Raw genomic sequence first — 21,553 nt, forward strand, 5'->3', positions numbered from 1 at the left:
AAGATCGGTGCTTTATGGACATTGATATACAAACACAAATGTACAGATGGAGCTTTACAATCTGATGTGACTCAATCTTGGAAACTTAGTGCAACTGTTTTGCAGTTCACTTACTATCACATGACTCACTTCAATAGTTCAGGCCTTGTCTGGTAGCGATCAAAGTTCATTTGGTTAGGGGTTTTTTTTGGTGTGTGGATGGCTTTTTCCACTTTGTTGTGGATTGATTTTCTTTCAAAATACCCAATGCTCTTTCCTCTTTTTTGAATCTCAGAATGTGGTACTTGTCTGCACCATGCAATCTCTGTTCACACACAGGAGAAAAGATATTTTTAACTTGGAATCATATGCATCATTATTTATAAAGTGCCGTGTAAATATATTTTTATTAATATCTTCCTAATGTATGAATTCCTTTGTTCAGATGTCAAAATTAGAAAAAAATCACTCGTGTCTCTTTAAAATCAAGTGTAAAAATGAACCCTAACCTTTGACAAGCTAATGATAGCCTATAATGTGCCTAGATGAAAGCAAACACATAGAGAATGTCTTGCCTCTTTTGACCCTATGGGCACTTGCCCAGGTGATCAAATTTTCTCAGCATGGATTTTTCTGATATTTAGTTATGGTCTATATTTAGAAGCTTCAAGACTCTGAAATTAGAACACTTATTTGTTTCACAAAATAAATTTATCTTAACATGTAGTGCTTTAGTTTCTCGAGTGAACTAATGTCGAGTTTCAGCACTCACACACACTCAGTGACTGTGAGCTTTAGAATGTCTGTCTCAGCAGCCCCTTCCTACTCTGAGATCTTAGTGGTGATTTTAATGTGCAATAGCGGTAGTGATGGCAGTAGTTTTTGTGTTTGAATTTTTACTGTCATGAGTTAGAAACTCTGTTTCCTGTCACAGCCTGCATTCATCAGACTACGAACCTAACAGTTTCCTGTTTGCTTATTAACTATAAGCATTTTGAGCCATATTCTTTGCTGGTTATATATCTTACCTCTTTCCTTTGCCAGTTGCCAAATGGTTGGAGTTTCTATGCTTACAGAGAAATTTTGAATTCTGATGTCTTTATTGCTAATGCAAGGCTAACGTTTTTCCTAATTTTTGAAGTGGTGAGTATATTCAGTGTCATAAGTGTCGTTACGTACATTCTACATGGTCTTACTCTCCTTTACTCTGTTTCTTAATGCATAACATGGTGAAGGCGTCCACCTCAGGTAAGAGCCAGTGCCCTTGGTCCCCGGTTAGTGCTCACCTGACTACTTACTGGCATTTGCATCTAACATGTAAAAGTGAGTGAGGGCCATTTAAAAGGCCTACCAGCTTTGAGTGCAGCTCTTGAACATTGCGTCTGTCTTTCAGTGAATCAGAATGCTGAATTACTCAAAGCTGATTTTAAAATCATCCCCACAGTCTCAGGAATAAAGATAGAAATAAAAATATATGTTCAACAACCATTACTCCATCTTTCTGGAGTTGCTCCACCCTCAGGCCTATCTATAAATATGTTTGCAACCACGCCCAAGGCCCTAGGTTCAATCCCCAGGAGCTGAATGAGTAAATGTAGCTTTTTATTTTTTGTTTGAGGTAGGGTCTCACTTTATTGCTCAGGCTGGGATTACAGGCCTGCGCCACTGCCCTTGGCTACTAAGTGGGTTTTATTGTTATTTTGTTAGTTGGGTTGCATGTGAGCAGTAGCTTTCCTGGTCGGTCTTATTTAGCACTGTCAAAAATCAATTACAAGACAGTTTTGAAGCATATTTGAATATTTAGGGTTTAATTTCACTATTAAGGGATTTTTGTTGCTTGGTGTCTTAAGAATATTTGTGTTATATTTATCCAAGAATTAATAAAGACAGTGAGCCTCCAAATAGTTTGCTTAAACTATGTGTACTTTTCAAGACATATAGTGCCAGATGTCGTGATCCAGCCTGTGAATATCAGCACTTGGTTGGCAAAGGCAGGAACGTCATGAGTTCAAGACCACCTGAGAAACATAGTAGTGTTTATCAATTGTTTTTATTCTCTGATTGGCCCAAAAGACTGTCTGGTAATGCCATAAACACAAAGGGAACACATTGCCCAGAGCAGCAGTGTGTCACTTTGACATTCATTCCCAAGCCCTGCCTGAGTCTCCAAAGGAGTCAACTAAAGGAAACAGCTGATCTAAGTAAAATGCTCCCGGGGCCCACTTCCAGGGGATGAGAAGCTCACAACAACCTGCCTGGGCAATGCAAGATGGCGTCCACTGAGGTGTCAGCCAAGACAAGGCAGGCTCTCATTGTTTGGAAGCATGAAAATCCTGACATTGAGTTTCTTCTCAGCCAGATCAGCTTCTCGTTGGCTCAGCCCCGTTGGGTGTGAGCTGACAGTCTGCCACAATGGCGTGCATTTTCACTCCCTCTCCTGTCACTGAGGACGGAACCCAAGGCTTCCTGTGTAGTAGACAAGCATCCTACCTCTGAGCTACACCGCCACAACTCAGCAGCCATTCTCACACTTGGAATATATCAGGCTCACCTAAGACATTTACAAGGAAAATACAGATTGCAGGATCTCAGTTCCTTAGATGGGAGGAGTCTCTAACAAACACTAAAGATTTGTTTCTAACAAACACTAAAGATCATTTTCTTGGGATGAGTGATGGTCTGTTAAATATAGTTAACTTGTGAGAATCTGATAAATAGGGTCACAAATTCTGTGTTTACAACAGAAGACCAGGGCCTCTGTGCGGCAAGAGGCCTAGTGTTGGCCTTCTACCAAAGCCTTCCAGCAGATTTGTGTATACTCAGCCCTTTTGAAATCATACTCAGTACCCTGAAATTCCCTGCCCAGGTGCTCACTTACAGTCCCCATATGAGTCTTTCTCATCATAACCCAGTGTGCCCATTTCTTAGTCCGAGAGAGGTAAGGAGTAGCTTCAGTCTCAAAACATCGTCCCATACATACCTTTCTTTGTTTCTTTATGCAACCAAAAAATTCCTCTGCTTCATTATGTCAGCAATTCTCAAGGGGCATTAGGTATCACCTTTGATGTTGAGAAACTGAGTTAATTAACCCATAGTTAATTTTCTGTAGTTACATCATCTGATAAAGGGCTACAACGTGTTAATTATAATACATTTTGTTAGAGCAAAGGAAAACCACAGCTTTCCAAACAATTGAGAAGTTGTGGTTCTTCTACCATGCCCTACCTCTGTAACAGCCAGGAAGAAGGAAGCCACGTGCTCCATAATATTTCCTCAGAAGGATCTGGGCAAGAAAAGAGAAAGGAAGAGATTAACTGAACTGAACTCAACACTCAGAGCTATAAATCATGTGTTGCAATATGGCGATGGGATGTTGCGTCAGAGCATGGCAGTTGTCACAAAGCTCTGGGTTGCACACTCAAGACGTGGCTGTGGCGTGCTGCACCTTTTTGCTGAAGATTAGATGCTGAGTTTAAGTTCCCTCTGTTATGCCAAGGGGCAGCATGTTACTTTAGTTTCTTTGTCCCCTGTGTGATTTTCTTCTCTCCCTGTAGGGCAGGGACAGTTCTTTACAGCTGAAAGAATGCCTGGGCCAGGCAGTCATGGCCCTGAACCCCGCCTCCCTAGTTCACAGGGAATTGCTAATGTGTCTTCACTTCTTGGAAGTCTTGTCAGGAAAGCTGGGAGGCAGCGTGGCAAGGCTCTGTAATGGCTTTCCTCTCAGAACCGTTAGTTTTGAAAGTGTTTGTAACATTTCCTGCCTATTTCGCATTGCCTTTATCTCAAGATTTGAAAGATAGTGACTAGGAGTTTGTCACAGAGAACAAGGATAAAGGTTGGTAGGAGAGATGAGCGTAGGGCGTGAAGTGTATGTGAGCATGTCCTTTAATCCTCAGGATATTTGGTGGATAATTAGTTGTATTTTCTGTTCTTAATTCTGCTTTTTTTATAGGAAAAAAAATGACAGAATATACAGGACAAAAGTCAAAATTAACTTTATATTTGCAGCATAAATTCTCAAGGGCAGGACTGGTGTCTAATTATATAGTAAGGATGTTCTGCTCAGGGTGGTGCTGAGTGTGGGGCTTTGGTGGAATTTAAGCAAAGCAGCAGACCTCCCAGAAAGATGCTTTGGAGAATGTAGTTTAGGGCTAGAAGAGCTAACAGTTTCCCAACACTGAACTAAGGCTTAGACTTGATGACTTTTTACTTTCTCAGCCTCTGTATATGAGACTGACCCTGAAAATCTCTAGGGAGAGAACAGAAGTCTGGTTGCCAAAGAAGAAAGAAAGGGAAAAGAACTAACCCCCTTGAGAAGCCAGCCATCCTGTCCTGAGGAGAAGCAGAGAGAATTGGAGACAGTCTCATTTGTTCCAGGCTGGCCTCAAATTTGTTATGTAGTTGAGAGTAACATTAAACTCCTGATCCTCCCTCCTGCCTCCACCTTCCAGTGCTGCAGTTATGAGGTGCACCACCAAGCCTGGTTTATGCGGTGTGGGGTAGAACACATAGCTTTGTGTGTGCTAGGGAAGCACTCACACAACTGAGCTATATCGCCAGCTCCAAGACTCAAAAATTAATGATTTCTGAATCATTTTTATCATTTACAGAATTATGGTAACATGTTTTCAAGATGGTGTGTGTAGTAGTGGAGAGTATGGTCTTTAAGTTCATACCTCCTAGAAATAACAGCTGATTATGCAGGTGAACGGACAGGCCATCCGTGATTTACCTCAGAATAAACTAGGGACAGAATGGTGTAATTTATAATGCAGCCAGACTGTCTGTGATGTGTGTGAAAATCAGGTGATGTATTCACAGAGTTCATATTATCTTTAGTACAATAAAGTTTTAGTCGAAATTGAAACTCTGCTATTAGCTGTGAAACCTCAGCAGGTTGCTCTCAAGTTTCTATTTCCTAATCTGTAGAATAAGAATAATAAAATCTAGTAGGAAGGACTGTCAAAGTCAGTTAGAATGAGTTATGTCCCATTAGAAAGCATTCAGAATCATTATGTCTTTAGGTAAAAAGATCAAGGCATTGTCTTCCATGAATACAAATGATATGCTTTTTTATGGGACAGTTGTGTTTACCTCTGTTTGAGTACATCTAACAATCTGGATTTTGTTGTCAACAGCTCAGGTGCCTAAAAGGCCAGAGGACCTTCTCCAGCCAGCCACCTTTTGATGGCGTCCACATTGTCAGCCATTTGATCGGAGACGATGAATCGCTCCACTCGTCGGATGAAGACTTTATAGACGGCTCCTTACAGGAGAGTGGTGTTGCTTTTCCTCCGCACAGAAGGCCCGGCTCGACGTCTCTGGGTCCCACTTTGGCAGATGACAGTGAGAGCGAGACAGAAGGCAGTGTGCCGGGGACTCAGCGGGGCGACCTCGAGGTCCCAAAGGGTCAAAGGGAGTCCTACTCAACTACTGTCTGACGATCACTGGGACAGCCTGGAGGTCGTAGGGCAGCGGAGAGTTTGGGGACCATCCCTGTGTCCTGTGTACATATCTGTCTGTTTTTACAGCCTCGTATGACTGACTGTCTTTGCCAAATGTTCACTGAGTTTCCATTACCACAGTAGACTGGAGAATGCTAGTTGTTGGCAAATGGGTTGTAACAGTATTACAGAATATTAATTTTTCTTATTCAGAAAATACTAGGTTTAATTGTAAGAACCATTTTAAAATTCAGGACTGTGGGAAATTGGATTTTCTTTCAACAAAACTGCTCTTGTGCAATATTTTATCCTCATTGAACAAACTATACATTTGTGTTCATCAATTTGTCCCCAAGGTGGTTGTCTCTAGACAGCTGACCAAAACACACAGGTGATGGAACTTGTATTTTGAGGACATTTTTTCTTCACTAAAATTGCAGCTCTGTTAGCAGGTCATTGAATATTGTCAAACACAAACAATTTTTTTCTGTATAATTTCTAAACACAAAGTAATTATTGTCTGTTCTGAAAGTTTTTTGTTTCAGTTCTAAGTTTTATGTGTATTATACTTCTGTGTGTTAGTCAGAATAGTAGCAGGTTAACTACAGGTATATTATTTGTACATATTTATAAATCTGTGTCACCCAGCATTGGACATCCTCTACATGAGGAGCAGATGTCGACAATGACCACTTTCACCATTCCCCAGGACTTCTGTAAATAGTAAAAGAGAAGGAAGTACGACCGAACACTACTGTTGTAGCAGCCGTAGTAACCTTTACTCAGCATTCCACACTAGCGACTCCACACTAGCGACTCCACACACTAACTGATCGCTGTTCACACACTACTGGGGAAGTCCTTTACTCCATCTGTAACTAATAAACGTGGAGATTAAAGAGGGTCTGGCATATGCTGTGTCACTCTAATCTATTTAATATAATTTAGCTCCAGGATAAGTTCCAAGATTGGAAAAAATATCTGTGATTATTGTATTTAAATTCTCTAGTTTCTAATCGACAGGTAAAGCCATAAGAACTCTTTCTTCTTAGTCCTTTCATTGTATTATTTAGACTTTTTCTCTAGAAAACTGAATGCTTGTTATTTGTAAATTGAGAAACAGCACTCACCCATGGAAAGGCTGCCAGCATGTGTTGGCTGGGTGTTTTCCACCCTCATTTTTTGTTAGTAGCCTGAGCCATGGAGGAAAAGAGAATTTAGTGTGTATGGAAGTACATTTTTGCACAGAATGTTACATACATAAAGAAAAATATTTTGTGAAATGGAGTAGAAGAAATAGAAGTAGTTTTCTTTCTAAAACTATGTAACGCCTTATGCTGCATTGTGGCCTAGGCTTTCCCAGCAAGGGTGGCCTAGCTGCTCTCTTGCCTGACAGACAGGATTGGAAACATGCCTTCTGTGTCCAGAGCACCCAGTTTAACTGTACTTACAAGGTAGTTAATTAAGATATTAATTCAGATCTTTTTCTAGACTTCTAAAGATCTAGCTAATGAGTTTTTCAGTTCCCTGCTCCCTGGCAGTATTACTTAAATAATTTGCATTTAAATCTGTTTCCTAAATATCTCCTGTAGAGATGTGCTCATTAGCAGTCAAGTTTCTCAGTCAGTGAGAGGACACAGCACTGCCAGAAGCTGGTCTTTTAGGGTTCCCCTGTGGTCCAGTACTGTGATTCCAAGAGACTCTCAATAGCCCAGTGAAGTAAGAGGACTTGTAGCCCTGTGTTTTTCTGTTTTTATCTAGACCCTCTCCCTTATCAAGAAACCTCAGTGGGCTAGAAGTGTAGCTTGGAAGTTAGAACGCTTACCTAAAATGCCCAAGACCCTGTGTTCAATCCCAAGCACTACCAAAAGACAGACAAGCTCAGAGAATTTCCTAGTACTCTTTCTGGTTTGGAAGTAGGTGTAAAAGAACCCTGGTCATTAAACCTTAATTCATTGATGCTCTTGTGATTTGTACAGTGGAAAATTAGAAGCAACATCCATTCAAGGTCTTTGAGTCAAGCTAGGTGCAGTGGTGTATACCTACAGTCCCAGCTACTCAGGATGCTTGAGAACAGGACCAGCCTGGGTAACATAGTAAGATTTAGTCTCAATTTTTTTTTAATTCACATACACCTTAGACATAAATCTTTCTGGGTTCAGTAGGATGCTGTGCCTTGAACTGACTCCATTTCATTCGAATTAATGTAAGTATATTGTTTAAGACTTTGAAGCTTTGGACTGTGTCCTATTGGTGAATTTATTTCATTGAAGGATGTTTTGTCAGAGTAAATGGGATGAGAGATGATGGAAAACCTTGCTCTCTTGGGATCGTGACCTTCCTGGTACCCTCACCACTCCAGGTGACACTGAAAGGCAAGACTGTGAGCCCAGACCCGAGGGTCAGGAAAGCACTTCAGCAGACTTATTTCCCAGTACTGGGGATGGAACCCGGGGCCTTACACAGGGTGGGCAAGCTCTCTACCACTGAGCCACACCCAAGTCTGACTTCTTCAAAATCAATGTATACATTTTCTTTGTGGAAAATGAGGCCAAAGAGATTGTTTTATATAACTTCTACTCTGTTTTTTGTTGTTTGGATTTTTTGTTTTGGTTTGTTTTTATTTTGTTTGGCCCATTGGCAGTCACTCAGTATTCGCTGATTGATTGAAACATCATATTCCAACTAACTGGCCATTTATGTTTAAAACAAAACGAAACAAAAAACCTTTCCCAGCCCTGAACACAATGCAGCTTGTTAATTTCCAGGCAGTGCCTTTGATTGAAAATAACATCTGCTTTTGAAGTGTGTTATTCCTGGCATCACAAAAAGTCATCTGGTTCCTCATTCACCATTTGCATAATGCACTATAATATTCAGATTTTTAAAAATTAAGGATATCAATTGTGTTTTGTTAAGCTTTTCGTGGCTAGCGTGGATATCACATAGTACCAAGACATTGATGGCCAACATTTGTAGAATCAGTAGTTTCCTTTCTAAAGCAGTGAGTTTTAGCCTGAAAGTTTTTGCTGCTCTAGATTAGTAAGCAATTATAATTTAAAATTAATTTCTTTTTAATTCTGAAATTAGTTAAAATTTCTGATTGAAAGTAGGGTAGATGCTATTTAAAATCCAAATTTTTACATTACATCCATAGATCTGCATACCTCTTTACTTCAGAGAAGAGATAACACAGTAATATAGTAGATATGCAAGGTTATAAGTGTATTTCATTGAACTGTTGGATTTTTTTATTGTAACACTATATGATAACCTAAAAATGTTTACTTGTGCCTTTGCTTTTAATAATTAAAGTTTCTCATTTTACAAGACTTTATTTCCTTAAATTATTAACTTTAAGAGGGAAGGGGTCAGAGCACTATTGAAGAACGTTTGGGCACAGAGAAGATCCGCACTGCTGAGGTCTGTGCACCCCAGTGGGGGGGTTACACCCACCAGCTCCACACACAGAGTAACATGCAGTCTGAATGAGTCTGACATCCAGTAGATATTTTCAGTTTCGTAGACAGCCAGATGTCTAGACTTGTTTCCTTCCTGAACATGCTATTTATTTTAATTATCAGTGGCAGTATTTTCATCACAAATGTAGTTCGGGTTATTGAAGGCATTCCAGTGAGTTCACTAATACATTCAAATATGTGTGTTTTAGATATCACGTCGAGGCTTTGCAGAATGAGCTTTGTGACTTCTGCAGTGTTACTGCACGCCAGTTTCATTAATTCGGAAGCAGCGGTGCACTGTTCTGACACTGCATGAAGATAATTCAAGTTTACAAGAGCTGTGATCCAGGATTCTCTTCCCTGGAACCGTTAGCATCTTCATTCAGGACATCCTGCATACTGTAAGATATGTGCAGTATCCGCAGCCTCCACCCATTAGATGCCTTCCGTTGAGGCAAACTATCTCCAGGTGTGGGGAGTAGAGGAAGCCCTGAGTGAGTGAATACCGAGTGAATGTGTGCTGTTGACATGGGCACAGCCTTGTTAAGGACCTTAAGGACCCCAGACCATCAGACCCATAAGAAAAAGGCAAAACCCCTTCCTCTGCTGTGAGGCTCCAAGTGTGGGTACTGACCATGTATACAGAAGACATCCACCATAGCCTTCTCCTCCCCACCCCCCCATTGCTTACAGCCTCAGATGGCTTCCTTACAGAGACTGTTCCTAAAGCTGTCCTTTTGATCTGTCTGTATGTCATAGACCACGCCTCCTTCATCTGTATGTGACAACCCCGCCTCTGTTCAACTGTGTATAATCCACATGCTGAGCTTCCAGGGTGCTGAGGTTTCTCCATCAGGGAGCTCAGTCCACTTGGCCCCAGCTTTTCTGTATTTGTCTTTTTCTTCATTTTCTTACCACCCAGTCAGGTCTGTCCCTGGAACCAGATCAAGGATGTGGCTTCCAGACATTGTTACAAAGAGGTTGAGAAATGCTTAGAAATTTAGAATATGGAGAAAATCCGTAGACTCCAGTATAAGAACATATGTTCTTGAAGACACAGGGAAAATTTGAATCTATTTTTAGTAGTCAGTGATAAAGACAATGTGAACCACAATAGGTACCATTTCACATGTGTTAGGACGGCTATCCAAAAAGAAAAAGAGCTAGGCATGGAGGCCTGCACCAGCCCCAGCTCTCAGGGTTCTGAGGCAGGAGGATTGTTCCAGCCCAGAAATTTGAGATGAACCTGGGTAACTTAGGCAAACCCCACCTTGAAAAAAAGAAAAAGAAGAAAGGGAAAATAACTAAAAGGTTGGCAGTGGTGTAGAAAAATTGGAGCCTGTGAGTCACTACTAAACGACTGAGGAGGACAGTTTGGTACTTTTGGAAAGAGTTAAACAATGTTACTATGCAACCCAGCAATTCTAGACAGATACTTGGAGCAGGGACTCATATACTTAAGTCCACAATGTCCACATCAGGAGCATTTACAGAGGCAAAGCATTGACAGCAACTGCTATCGACAGCTGAATGAAGGTTGGGTGTGCGTGATGTATGTCTACAAGGGGATTGTATCCATAAAAAAATGATACAATAAGAGATGGACCTTAAAAACATCGTAGTGAAGTAGCCAGTTACACCTAGTCCTTTTGGAGTAGACACTTTACTAGGTGGTGGGATAGCCCAGGAGGTTATTATCTAGTGGTTGCAAAGCTGCTGTTTGGAATGACAAAACGTTCTGTAAGTGGGTAATGCTAATCCAGGTATAGGCATGAATGTGCCTATTTGGGTTTGTATGTGAAATTCTCCCTCCCCAGGCTTGTGTGTTTGAACACTTGGTCCCTGGGTAATGGTACTGTTTTAGAAAATAGTATAACCTATATGTAGTGGGGCCTTGCTTGTGGAAGCTGAGAGGCGGGACTTGAGGATTAGAGCTGGTGTCCTATCTAGTCTTGATCCACCAAAATGTGAAGAAGTCATCAGCCACACTTCAACTGCCTCAGTGGACTAATCTGCTCTAATTGTGAGCCTAATACACACTACTTCCCTTGAGTTACTTATTTAGGGGTATTTTGGTCACAACAAAGTGTAAGTATTAAATACAGAAATTTGGCACCAAGAAGTGAGGTTGTTGCTGAGATGAACATGATCATGTGACTTTTAGGCCTTTGGGACTTATTTACAGGAGGAACATAAGCAAGATTGGAGCTGCAGGGTAAAATTCTGTAAGCAGAGCCTGATAACCATCGTGGGAGCACTCAAGACCTGCATGCAAATAAAAAGGTGAACAGGAATGGTCCGCGAGGCAAAGACCCTTAAGCCAGGACTGAACTAGAAGAGGCCATTCCTGTGACAGGCTGGAGCAGAACACGGCCACATGCCACCATGTTCTGAATGGGTGAAGCTGAACTGAACTTAATGGCTAAATTGTTTTCTGGGGAATCTCAAGGCAGCATAGCATTCAGGCTGTGGTGTGGTTTTTGCTCACTCCTTTTAGCCAGATTGACACAGGGAGAAAGAAGCAGCTCAATGTGGAAAATGGGCAGTTTTGTTCAAAAGGAGCATGAACCCAGTAGCCGATGAGGCAACTGTGGGCAAAGCCGTAAGTTCTAAAGAGACTCTGCAGGGACAATGGAAATGGTGTCTTGGGGACAAGGCTTCACCAGTGTAAGGTATGAAAAATACAATAGTATAAGCCCATTTTTTAAATTTCTGTTTAGAAAGAGTGCCCGAGAAGACAGCCTCCAAAATGCCCTGCTCCAGCATGGCCACCGAGAGAAATCTGTCGCCTACTTCAGCTGCACGGGTTCTTAAAGGCCACTGCAATTGTGGCCCCAGGAGGCCAGGCACCACCTCAGACTCTCAGGAGAGCTTGTTGACATCCACACAGTGCTGGATTTGCAAGTATGCAGGTTGCAAGAGTGATGGGATAATGGAGATTGTGTCTTGGTTCCACAGAAGCAGCTAGGTGGTATGTAGTAGGGATGGCCTTACAGTGACAACTTATGAAGCTGTGCAGGTGAAGGGTAAGTTTCAGTGGCAGTAACAGGACAGTGGAGATGTCGAGGGAAGCTACGTGCACTAAATGGAGATTGCTCAAGAGGTAGAGGCACCTGTACTTCAGGCCGTAGGACAGTGGGTTGAGGGCTCTCCCTAAGCTCTCAGAATCCATATGATGCCACCAAATCCAAGATACTAGACACAGAGGTTTGTTATTTGCCCTGCAAAGTCCTGGTCTTGCTTTGTCAAATCTTTCCTTGCTGTGTTCCCATCCCCCTATCTCAGAATGAGAATGTTTACACCATTGTGCATTGGAAGTATATAATTTGTTCTCTCAGTGGCTCACAGCTAAGAAAAAGATTGTCTTAGGTCTCAGAACAGACTTTGGATTTTGAACAGAGTTGGAGTTAGTACTTCAGGGAATTTTACCAATGAGTAGTGACACATACCTGAAATTTCAGTAGAGGCAAGAGGACCACTGCAATTTCAAGGCCAGCCTGGCTTATGTAGGAAGTCTCAGGTCAGCCAAGGCTATGTAGGGAAACCTTGTCTTGGGGCAGGCAGGAGAATACTGCAGGGATCTTGAAAGTTGAGTTGAATGTACTTTTCTTTAATAGGTGACCATGAGCCTTTGGAGGCCAGAGGCTGAACATTACAGTTTGGATCTGAAAAATGTTCCCCATGGGCTCACATGTTTGAATACTTGGTTTTGAGCTGGTGGTGTTGGCCTTAGTCACCTGCCATCACCACCATGGGCTCTACCTTCTCACTCTGTGAGCTAGAATGATCCAAATGCTATGTGTTTTTAGAATGTAAAGTCAGCATATAAATGAAAGACATTTAGAAGGAAAAGTAAAACCTGAAGTTACAAAATGTACAGTGTTCATACAATTTTAAAAATGATTAGATGAGCCAGGCATAACAGCACATCAGTAATCCCAGCATTCTGGAAGTGGAGACAGATCAAGAGTTCAAGGGCACTCAGTTACATGGCGAGTTTAACACGGCCTGGGCTACATGAGCCTTTGCCTTAACAACAACGGTAATGATTTGGTACAGAATTCAGGTGCTGACTGGCGTGCTCATCTGTTGTGCACGTGGAAGATACGGTATTCCACACTGTCATTATCTACCTTCACTTAAAACACAGTGTCTCACTGAACCTGGAGCTCACTCCCCATTGAGCCTCTAGTCTCCAGATCACAGACGAAAACCCTGTGGCCCCTCCAGGACCTCCCATCCTCTCCCGCCAGATCCCACAAGGCCAGCTCCCACTCCTTCAGGACCCTGCTCAGGTATCACCTCCAGAAGGCCCTTCCTGGGCCTTTCCTATTGGAGAGATGATGCCCACATGCCACAGTACCTGCATAGCGTTCGGAGGACAACCTGCAGGAATCGGACCTTACCTTCTATTTTCTGGGTCCCAGGAATTGAACTGCGTCCTCAGGCTTCACATCAAGCACCTTAACCCACTGAGCAGCCTCCCTGGCCCTCAGCTTGACCTCTCTCTGCAGTGCTGCCAGGCCCAGACCTTTTATCCTTCGTTTTTATATTGACTCTTGACATACTCGAATGCAAAGAATGTTCCATCTGCCCCTGAGATTCACAAATGCAGTGCCTTTTAATCAGTACTTTGTGAGTGAAGAAATACTTGAATAGTTAATTTTACCTCGGTTTCTAGGAATATAAAATAACATCAGTGAAACGGAGAACACAGAATTCCAGTACAACTGGTCTACCTCTGAGCTATGTGATCACTAAATCCTGCCCAAGCCAAAGCTGAGAAGATGAACACAGGCCAGACTCCTGTCACTCAGGTGGCATGGTAGATATGGAGGTGCTGTTGTAAGATTGAATCCACAGCATTTCAGAGATTGAATCTGGTTTGCCAGCAGGCTAGGGATAACTCAGTTGGCATAGTTCTTGTGTAGTATGTATGAAGTCCTGGGCCCCATCCTGTGGCGGTCTGAATGAGAATGGCTCCCTTGGGCTCATATATTTGAGTGTTCAGTTTGAAGTTGGTGGAACTGTTTGGGAAGGACTAGGAGGTGTGGCCTCTTGGAGGAGGTGTGTCACTGAGGGTGGGTTCTGAGGTTTTCAAAGCCACGCCAATCCCAGTTGGCTCCCTTTCTCTATCTGCTTGGTACCTGTGGATCAGATGCAAGCTCTTAGGTGATGTTTCAGTACAATGCCTGCCTGCCACCATTCTTCCCACTGTGGAAGTCATGGACTCACCCTCTGGAACTGTGAGCCCCTAAACTAAATACTTCCTTATATGTTGTTTTGGTGAAAAGTAACTAGGCCATGTTCCCAGCACCTCATAAACCAAATGTGGTAATACCAATCTGGACTCTGAGCACTTGGAAGAAAGAGAGAGGATCACAGGTTTGCTGTGGGTCAGTCTTTCTGTACACTGTGAATATGTGTTGCTCCCATTGGTTAATACATAAAGCTGCTTTGGCCTATGGCAAGGCAGGATAAGAGCCAGGCAGGAAATCCAAGCAGAGATACAGGGAGAAGAAGGGCAGAATCAGGGAGAGACCATCCAGCCACCCAAGAAGCAAGATACCAGCAGACAGACAGGTAACACCACAGCTACATGGCAAAATATTGATGAATAGAAATGGGCTAATTTAAGATGTATGAGCTAGCTAGCAAGACGCCTGAGCCATAGGCCAAACAGTTTCTGATTAATATTAAGCCTCTGAGTGATTATTTTATAAGCAGCTGCAGGACTGTGGGATGGGGCAGGACAGAGAAAGGCTTCAGACTACACAGGTTCAAAGCCATCATCCACTACATATCAAGAGACCAGTCTAGGCTACATGAGACTGCCTCAAAAAGCAACAGGATACCCAGCAACTCCAGGTGGGTGGCCTCTTCTGAAGTGTGCCCCAGCTGCAACTACCCACCGTATCTCATTCACTTTGTATGTCGATGCTGACACCACCTAATTGGGTATGTAACTCTATTTCCAATGTGTTGGAAATATATCTAAGTCGAGTGTGGACTGAGCAAGGGTTGGATTCAGAGAGCCTTTCTCAGGTGTCCCTCAGAGGAGCAGCTGCTGTGGCTACAGCTGCCTCTGCCCCCATGTTGCCAAGGCTAGCCACTTTTTCAGACCATCCTCACCAAGGGGAGAATGGAAAGATGCTGGTTGATTTGAAAGATGTTTCTCTGATTTGTTTTACAGGAAGTGCATTCTGTGCACATGAGAGGCTCCGTGGTGAGAGGCATGTGGCAGTTGAAATGCACCTGGAGGCTTCTAACTGTTCCCGCCTCTACCACACAGCCCTGCAGAGCAGGCTGGGGCAGGCAGCCAGTCAACCACTGCCTAGAACCGCGTGTCTCCCCTGACCGTGGGGTTCTTCCTCCCCAGGTTGTCTGAGCCCTAGATAACCTCTGCCCTTCCACTGTAGTTCTGGGCTAGGAGTTCCTTCCTGGTGCTTTTTGAATAGCCAATCTCCAGGTACACATGGTAGGGCCTACCCCAGCCAGACTGAGTCTTCCTTGTGGGTAGAAAGGACAGCATCTCAGTCAGTACCGACCTCTGTTTTATCTTCCTGGAAATCCAGCCCTTGAGGCAGTTAGTGGAGTGTGGGGTTAGACCAGCCATACTATGTTAAGAGTTTTGGCCTGCAGACACAGCTCAGCTCGTAGAATACTTGCCTAGCATGCACAAAACCCTGAGTTTGATCCCCAGCACAAATAAACTAGGCATGGTGGTATGTACTACCTGTAATTCCAGCACCTAGGAAGTGGAGGCAGAAGAATCAGAAGTTCAAGGTCACCTGTGGCTACAAATTGAGTTGGAGGCCTGCCCGGGCTATGTGAGACCCTTTCTCAAAAATAGGGAAAAGGGAGGTTTTTTTTCATCTTAGATGAATGAACAGTGCATCTTGCAGCCTCTCTGCCATTATCTACTCCAGCTGTTCACCCTAGACCCTCCAGGCCACATTCTCCTTCTACCTGACCACCCCAGCATGGCTGAGCTATCGTCAGAACTAAAAATTTCAGGTGAACTGGTGGCAACCACATGCATTCAGGTGCCCACAGAAGCCAGAGATCATTGGGTCCCCTGGACCTGGAGTTACAGGTGGCTGTGAACTGCCCAGTGTGGTGCTGGGAATTAACCTGGGTCCTTTGCAAGAACATCTGGGGTTCTTAACTGCTGAGCCATCTCAAAAGCTACCCTTTGAGGCTCATCCATGTTTGTATCTACTGCTTTTTTCTCTCCATTATTTCATTGGGTGGGCATACATGGTTTGTTATCATTTATTTGCTACTGTAAGTGATGTTAATGCAATTATCCATGCACACTTCCTACCAGGACATAGATTTCCAGCTCAGTGTGTAAGAGTAGTAGAATTAATGGGTCATATATGACTCTATCTTTAACATTTTCAAGAAGTTTCAAAGCTAACCTGTGTCCCCACTGCCTCACAATTTTGTCTTTTGATACAGCATCTCATGTAGCTCATGCTGGCCTCCATGAAGCAAAGGATGACCTTGAATTCCTGACCCCCCTGCTTCTGCCTCCCAAGTGCTGGGATTACATGTGTGTGCCACTTTGCCTGGTTGCCACTTACTGCTGAATTGTAAGAATAATCTATATATTCTGTATACAGATTTCTTTGTCAGATATGTGTCGTCCAAATTTAGCAAATATTCTTCCTGTTCTAATTAGCAGTTTTCCCACTTTCTTAATTTGTTCTTTGAACTACAAAGTTTTCATTCTGATTAATTTCATGCTTCCATTTATTTTGTTTTTAATTAATATTTTTAAGTGTATGTGGAGAATGGAGGAGGACCCCTTTCAGGCACTGGTTTCCTTTCTACTCTGTGGTCCTGGGAATCAGCCTTAGGCCGTCAGGCTTGCTGGCACGCACCTTACCCACTGAACTATCTTTATGCTGGAATTGTTTCAGATTTGCAGGGCCTCTGCAGCCACGATGCAGTCCCTGCCCCTTCACCAGGCCGTTGATTATGTGTGCCAGGATTAACAGAGCTTTATTCCGGCTTACATTTTCCCTCTAGTGTCCCTTTTTTTTTTTTTTTTTTTTTTCCCAAGACAGGGTTTCTCTGTGTAGCTTTGAGCCTTTCTTGGAACTCACTCTGTACACCAGGCTGGCCTCGGACTCACAGAGATCCCCCTGGCTCTGCCTCCCGAGAGCTGGGATTAAAGGCGTGCGCCACCACCGCCGCCGCCGCCGCCACCACCACCCCCCTAATGTCCTTTTTAATTTTTTTTTCTATCCCAGGCTCTGATCTAGAATAACACATTGTATTTAGATAGGTGCTCTCCTCCAACCTGAACCTTCCCACCTGCCTCCAAGTGCTGTAAGTGTGTGCCATCATCCCACATTTTGAATATGTTGAATCATTTAATCCTCACGTGTAGCACAAATCTTAAAAGGTCTTATTAATAAAAACAAAGCCAGGGCCAGGTACTGGGGTGGAAGATCAGAGAAACAGAACCAGTCATAGCTAACCTCATCTTGCCAATTCCCCAGCTGATCTTGTTTCCTCATCTGAATGAGTCTCAGCTGAACTGCTGCTCAGAAGCCTAAAAGCTTAACCAGTCTAGTTCCTGGTTTTCATGCCTTATATACCTTTCTGCTTCCTGCCATCATTTCCTGGGATTAAAGGCATGTGTCACCATGCCTGGCTGTTTCCAGTGTGACATTGAACTAACAGAGATCCAGATGGATCTCTCTGTCTCTGGAATGCTAGGATTAAAAATGTGTGTGCCACCATTTTCTGGCCTCTATATTTAGTGGCTTTTCTGTTCTCTGACCCCAGGTAAGTTTGTTAGGATGCACAATATATTGGGGAACACAATATCACCGCACTCACGACAGTATCATTATCTTAACTTTATAGTTGAGGAAATAAAAAAAAAAAAATGTTTAAAAAAGCTTGCCCAAAGTTTAAAGCTAATAATTGGTGACTTTTTTCCCCCCGCATTTTATAATAAATTCCAAATTCTGGGTCCTATATGTTCAATCACTCCTTTTCTGAAAGATGGCCAGGGTGTAGTTGGATGCTTTTGGGCATAAGTGACTGGAAACCCAACCCAAAAGTTAATAAGAACTGGAAATCCGATGCACTCTCGGGATTTTGACAAAAATCAGCCAGGCTCTTTTACCTGCTCCACTGAGTTCAGCAATGACTTGTTACGAACTTCTCTTGGTGTTATCAGCCATGTTGGCTAAGTTTCTTGTTGGTGAAAACGTGTGACAAAAGCAACCAAAGAGGAAGGGTTCATCTGGGGTCACGGTCTGAGGGGTCAGTCCATGGCAGGAACATGGCGCTGGCATGGGCGTCGTGTTTCGTCCCCCACAGGAAGGAATGGGGGTGATTTGCTGCTTTTTATTGAACCCACGACACCAGCCCATGGATGCTGCTGCCCACATTTGGGGGTCTTCTGTCCTCAGCTAACCCTCTCTGGAACACCCTCACAGATGCTCTGCAGTCTAGCCAAGGTGGCAAGTCTAACCATCCTTTGCATTGCTCCATGGTGTGGTTTTCTTGTGCTCTCTCTGCTAATTCTCAGTACAGTGTTGTGCTTTTGGGTTGTAGCTCTAGCTCAACTGGTAGAGTACTTGCCTAGCATGCAAGTCCTGGGTCCAGTCCCCAGCACCACACCAACTGAGGATGATGGCCAGTGCTTTTAATCCCAACACTGGAGGGCAAGTTTGAGGCTAGCCTGGAATACACAAGAAGACGTGGCTTTTTCTGAATGTGCTCTAATAGATAAAACTGCAGAGGAAGGTGCCTGGTTGTCAAGGGCTATATGCTGTTTCCTGTCTGGAAAGAGTTTATTTTACTTGACTGATGGTTTGGGAGTATAGACAAGACTTCCTACTCCTTAGGATCTCTACATTCTGAAATTTCAATGCTGTTCATACATAGAGGACTCCCTGCACCAGATCCTTTCCGTCAGGACTGTGTTAGCTCTAGAGACACTCCCTTAATTAGGATTACTATTGCTGTGATTAAACGCCATAACAAACGCAGCTTGAGGAAGAAAGAGTTTATTCAGCTCACACTTCCACATCATAGCCCATCATGAAAGAAGTCAGGACAGGAACTCAAACAGGACAGGAACCTGGAGGCAGGAGCTGATGCAGAGGCCATGGAGGGGTGCTGCTTACTGGCTTGCTCCCATGGTTGCTCAGCCTGCTTTCTATAGAATTCAGGACCGCTAACCAGGGATGGCACCACCCACCATGGGCTGGGTCCTACCCCATCAGTCACTAATTAATGATTTACTAATTAATACATTACAGGCCTGTCTACAGCCCAATCCTATGGAGACATTTTTCTTCATTGAGATCCCTCCTCTCAGATGGCTTTAGTTTGTGTCAAGCTGACATTAAACCAGCCAGTAGAGACACCTTTTTCTCCTTTCCTCTCCTTCTTCCATCTCTCCCCACCGTCAGTCCGACAGCCCACTTATAAAATAAACACACAGACACTTATATTATTTAAACTGCTTGGCCATTAGCTCAGGCATACCATTGTCTAGCTCTTACTCTTATATTCAGGCCATTTCTATTCATCTATACTTTGCCACGTGGCTCGTGGCTTACCAGTACCTTACATCTTGCTTTTCATGGCCGTGGCTGGCAGCATCTCTCTCCCCTGCCTTCCTCTTCTCCCAATGCTCCTCTCTCTTAGTCCCACCTATACTTCCTGCCTGGCTACTGACCAATCAGTGTTTTTTTTATACAGAGCGATATCCACAGCACAGGGCTACAAAGTGAGACCCTGTCCAAAAAAAAAAAAAAAAAAAAAAAAAAAAAAAAAATCCTTTCCTTCCTTCCTCTCGGATGTTTTGGGCCTAGCAATGGATGAGTTATGTCATAAATTATTTGTTCCTCTGGTAACTAATACAGAAAACTGGTCATCAGGACTTTGGCCACTGCTGTGAATTGGTAGGACTTGAAAATGGTTTTATGAGGCAAGCATGTAAGAGTCTGGACAAGGGGGACCTAAAGCCCAGGAAACAGATTAATGCAGGAGCCTGGTGGGAGCTCAGAAGACCCAGATGCTGACGGAGAACTGGCCTTCGAGCTGCTTACTCTGGTCACACTCTGGAGAATCCAGCTGTGTTCTGCCTCTGTCCTTAAATTTTAAGTTCAGTTCAAGATGCTGAATTCAACTTACATTTTTTGGCAAGAGATTTCATGATAACATTGCATTGGGAATGTGCCACTGAGAACATCTCACCACCTTTAGCCAGATTTATGGTGAAATTTGAGAACAATAAACAGAATGATATAAAACATGTACAGTTTAATAAGAAAAACTTCCACAGGCATACTTTTATTCACAAAAGGAGCATCCTGGACAAACAGGGATACATGGGGAAGTGTCTTGCCTGGGTTAGCCACACAGAGGCTGCTGTAGCCATGGTTCTCTGTTGCCTGAGTCTATCTCAAGCTGGCAGCAAAAGCTGGCATCTTTCAAGTGGTGCTGATTTTGTAGGCATGCCAAATGCATGAGTTCTAGGGTCATGGAGGCTTGCTTGTACCAGGACACCAGGATAAAAACCAAGAAGGCCCCTCAGAACAGGCAGCAGAGCTGCCAGCTTGGTTTGGTTTCTATTACTGTGATAAAACATCATCACCAAAATCATGCCTTCCCCACCCTGACAGGCTGAGCTCTCCAAAACAGTGAGCATAGTAAACCCTTCCTCCCCAGCCCCTTGGGAAGCCTAACATATACTTTGGAGTTTTGTTTAGTGGCCACACAAAAATGCTAGATTAGACACAATGGCTGTCAAAGGCCTTCCTAAAGTCCCATACACTAATGTTCTAATCCATGATACTACATCTCCCCATTGTATCACAAAGCCCCTCCCAGTCAGTGAAACAGAAATGTGGAAGCTTGAATGTGGCCTTCATGAAAAAAACAGTTTGTGGGGTTGGGGATTTAGCTCAGTGGTAGAGCGCTTGCCTAGCAAGCACACAGCCCTGGGTTTGGTCCTCAGCTCAAAAAAAAAAAAGAGCCGGGCAGTGGTGGCACACGCCTGTAATCGCAGCACTCAGGAGGCAGAGGCAGGTGGCTCTCTGTGAGTTCGAGGCCAGCCTGAGCTACCGAGTGAGATCCAGGACAGACTCCAAAGCTACAGAGAAAACCCTGTCTCGAAAAAACAAAAAAAAAAAAAAAAAAAAAAAAAAACCAGTTTGTACCCAGGAGAGGTGCTACCTGTTGCCATGCTTATAGAGGAGGAAACCAAGCCACAAAGAGGCAAAGCCATGGTTTCCAGCATCTACCAGCCTAGCTCAATGCCTACACCTTTACCATACTCTGCTGCCCCTCAGTCACCCTGAGATTAATCATCTTTCCTGGAAGAGGTGCAGCAAGTACGTGCCTTCAGGAAAATGACTCAGCGGTCTGTGTTCATAGACCTTAGGGGGTCTCAACCCTGATCCCACAGTGCACTCACCTCTGGTGAGCAACCTTTTAAAAATATCTTAAAATTTATTCTTTAAGAGTATATGTATATGTATAAATATTGAGATAAAGTTTCTCTGTGTTGCCTGGCTGTCCTGGAACTTGCCCTGTACACCAGGCTGACATCGAATCACAGAAATCCACCTCTGCCTCCTGAGTTCTGGGATCAAAGGCATGTGCCACCACTGCCTGGTGGATACATGT

The 21,553-nt window shown here is 43.5% G+C and overlaps 1 protein-coding gene across 6 annotated transcripts in view; it reads left to right on the forward strand.

Moving 5' to 3' along the window:
• The window catches only part of Evi5 (ecotropic viral integration site 5), a 161,857-nt gene extending 153,102 nt beyond the window's left edge, over positions 1-8,755 (forward strand). For 5 of the 6 annotated variants that reach the window (XM_036200503.1, XM_036200505.1, XM_036200506.1 and 2 more), the window contains one exon: positions 5,118-8,755. In XM_036200503.1, coding sequence (XP_036056396.1) covers positions 5,118-5,420 — 303 coding nt within the window. In that variant the 3' untranslated portion in view covers positions 5,421-8,755. Of the gene's footprint in view, positions 1-1,214; positions 1,228-5,117 lie in introns of all 6 variants that reach the window. The other variant, XM_036200508.1, reaches the window with a different exon arrangement.
• Positions 8,756-21,553: the final 12,798 nt, after the last annotated feature.

The sequence above is a fragment of the Onychomys torridus genome, chromosome 10, assembly GCF_903995425.1.
Source record: "Onychomys torridus chromosome 10, mOncTor1.1, whole genome shotgun sequence".
Taxonomy (NCBI): Eukaryota; Metazoa; Chordata; class Mammalia; order Rodentia; family Cricetidae; genus Onychomys; species Onychomys torridus.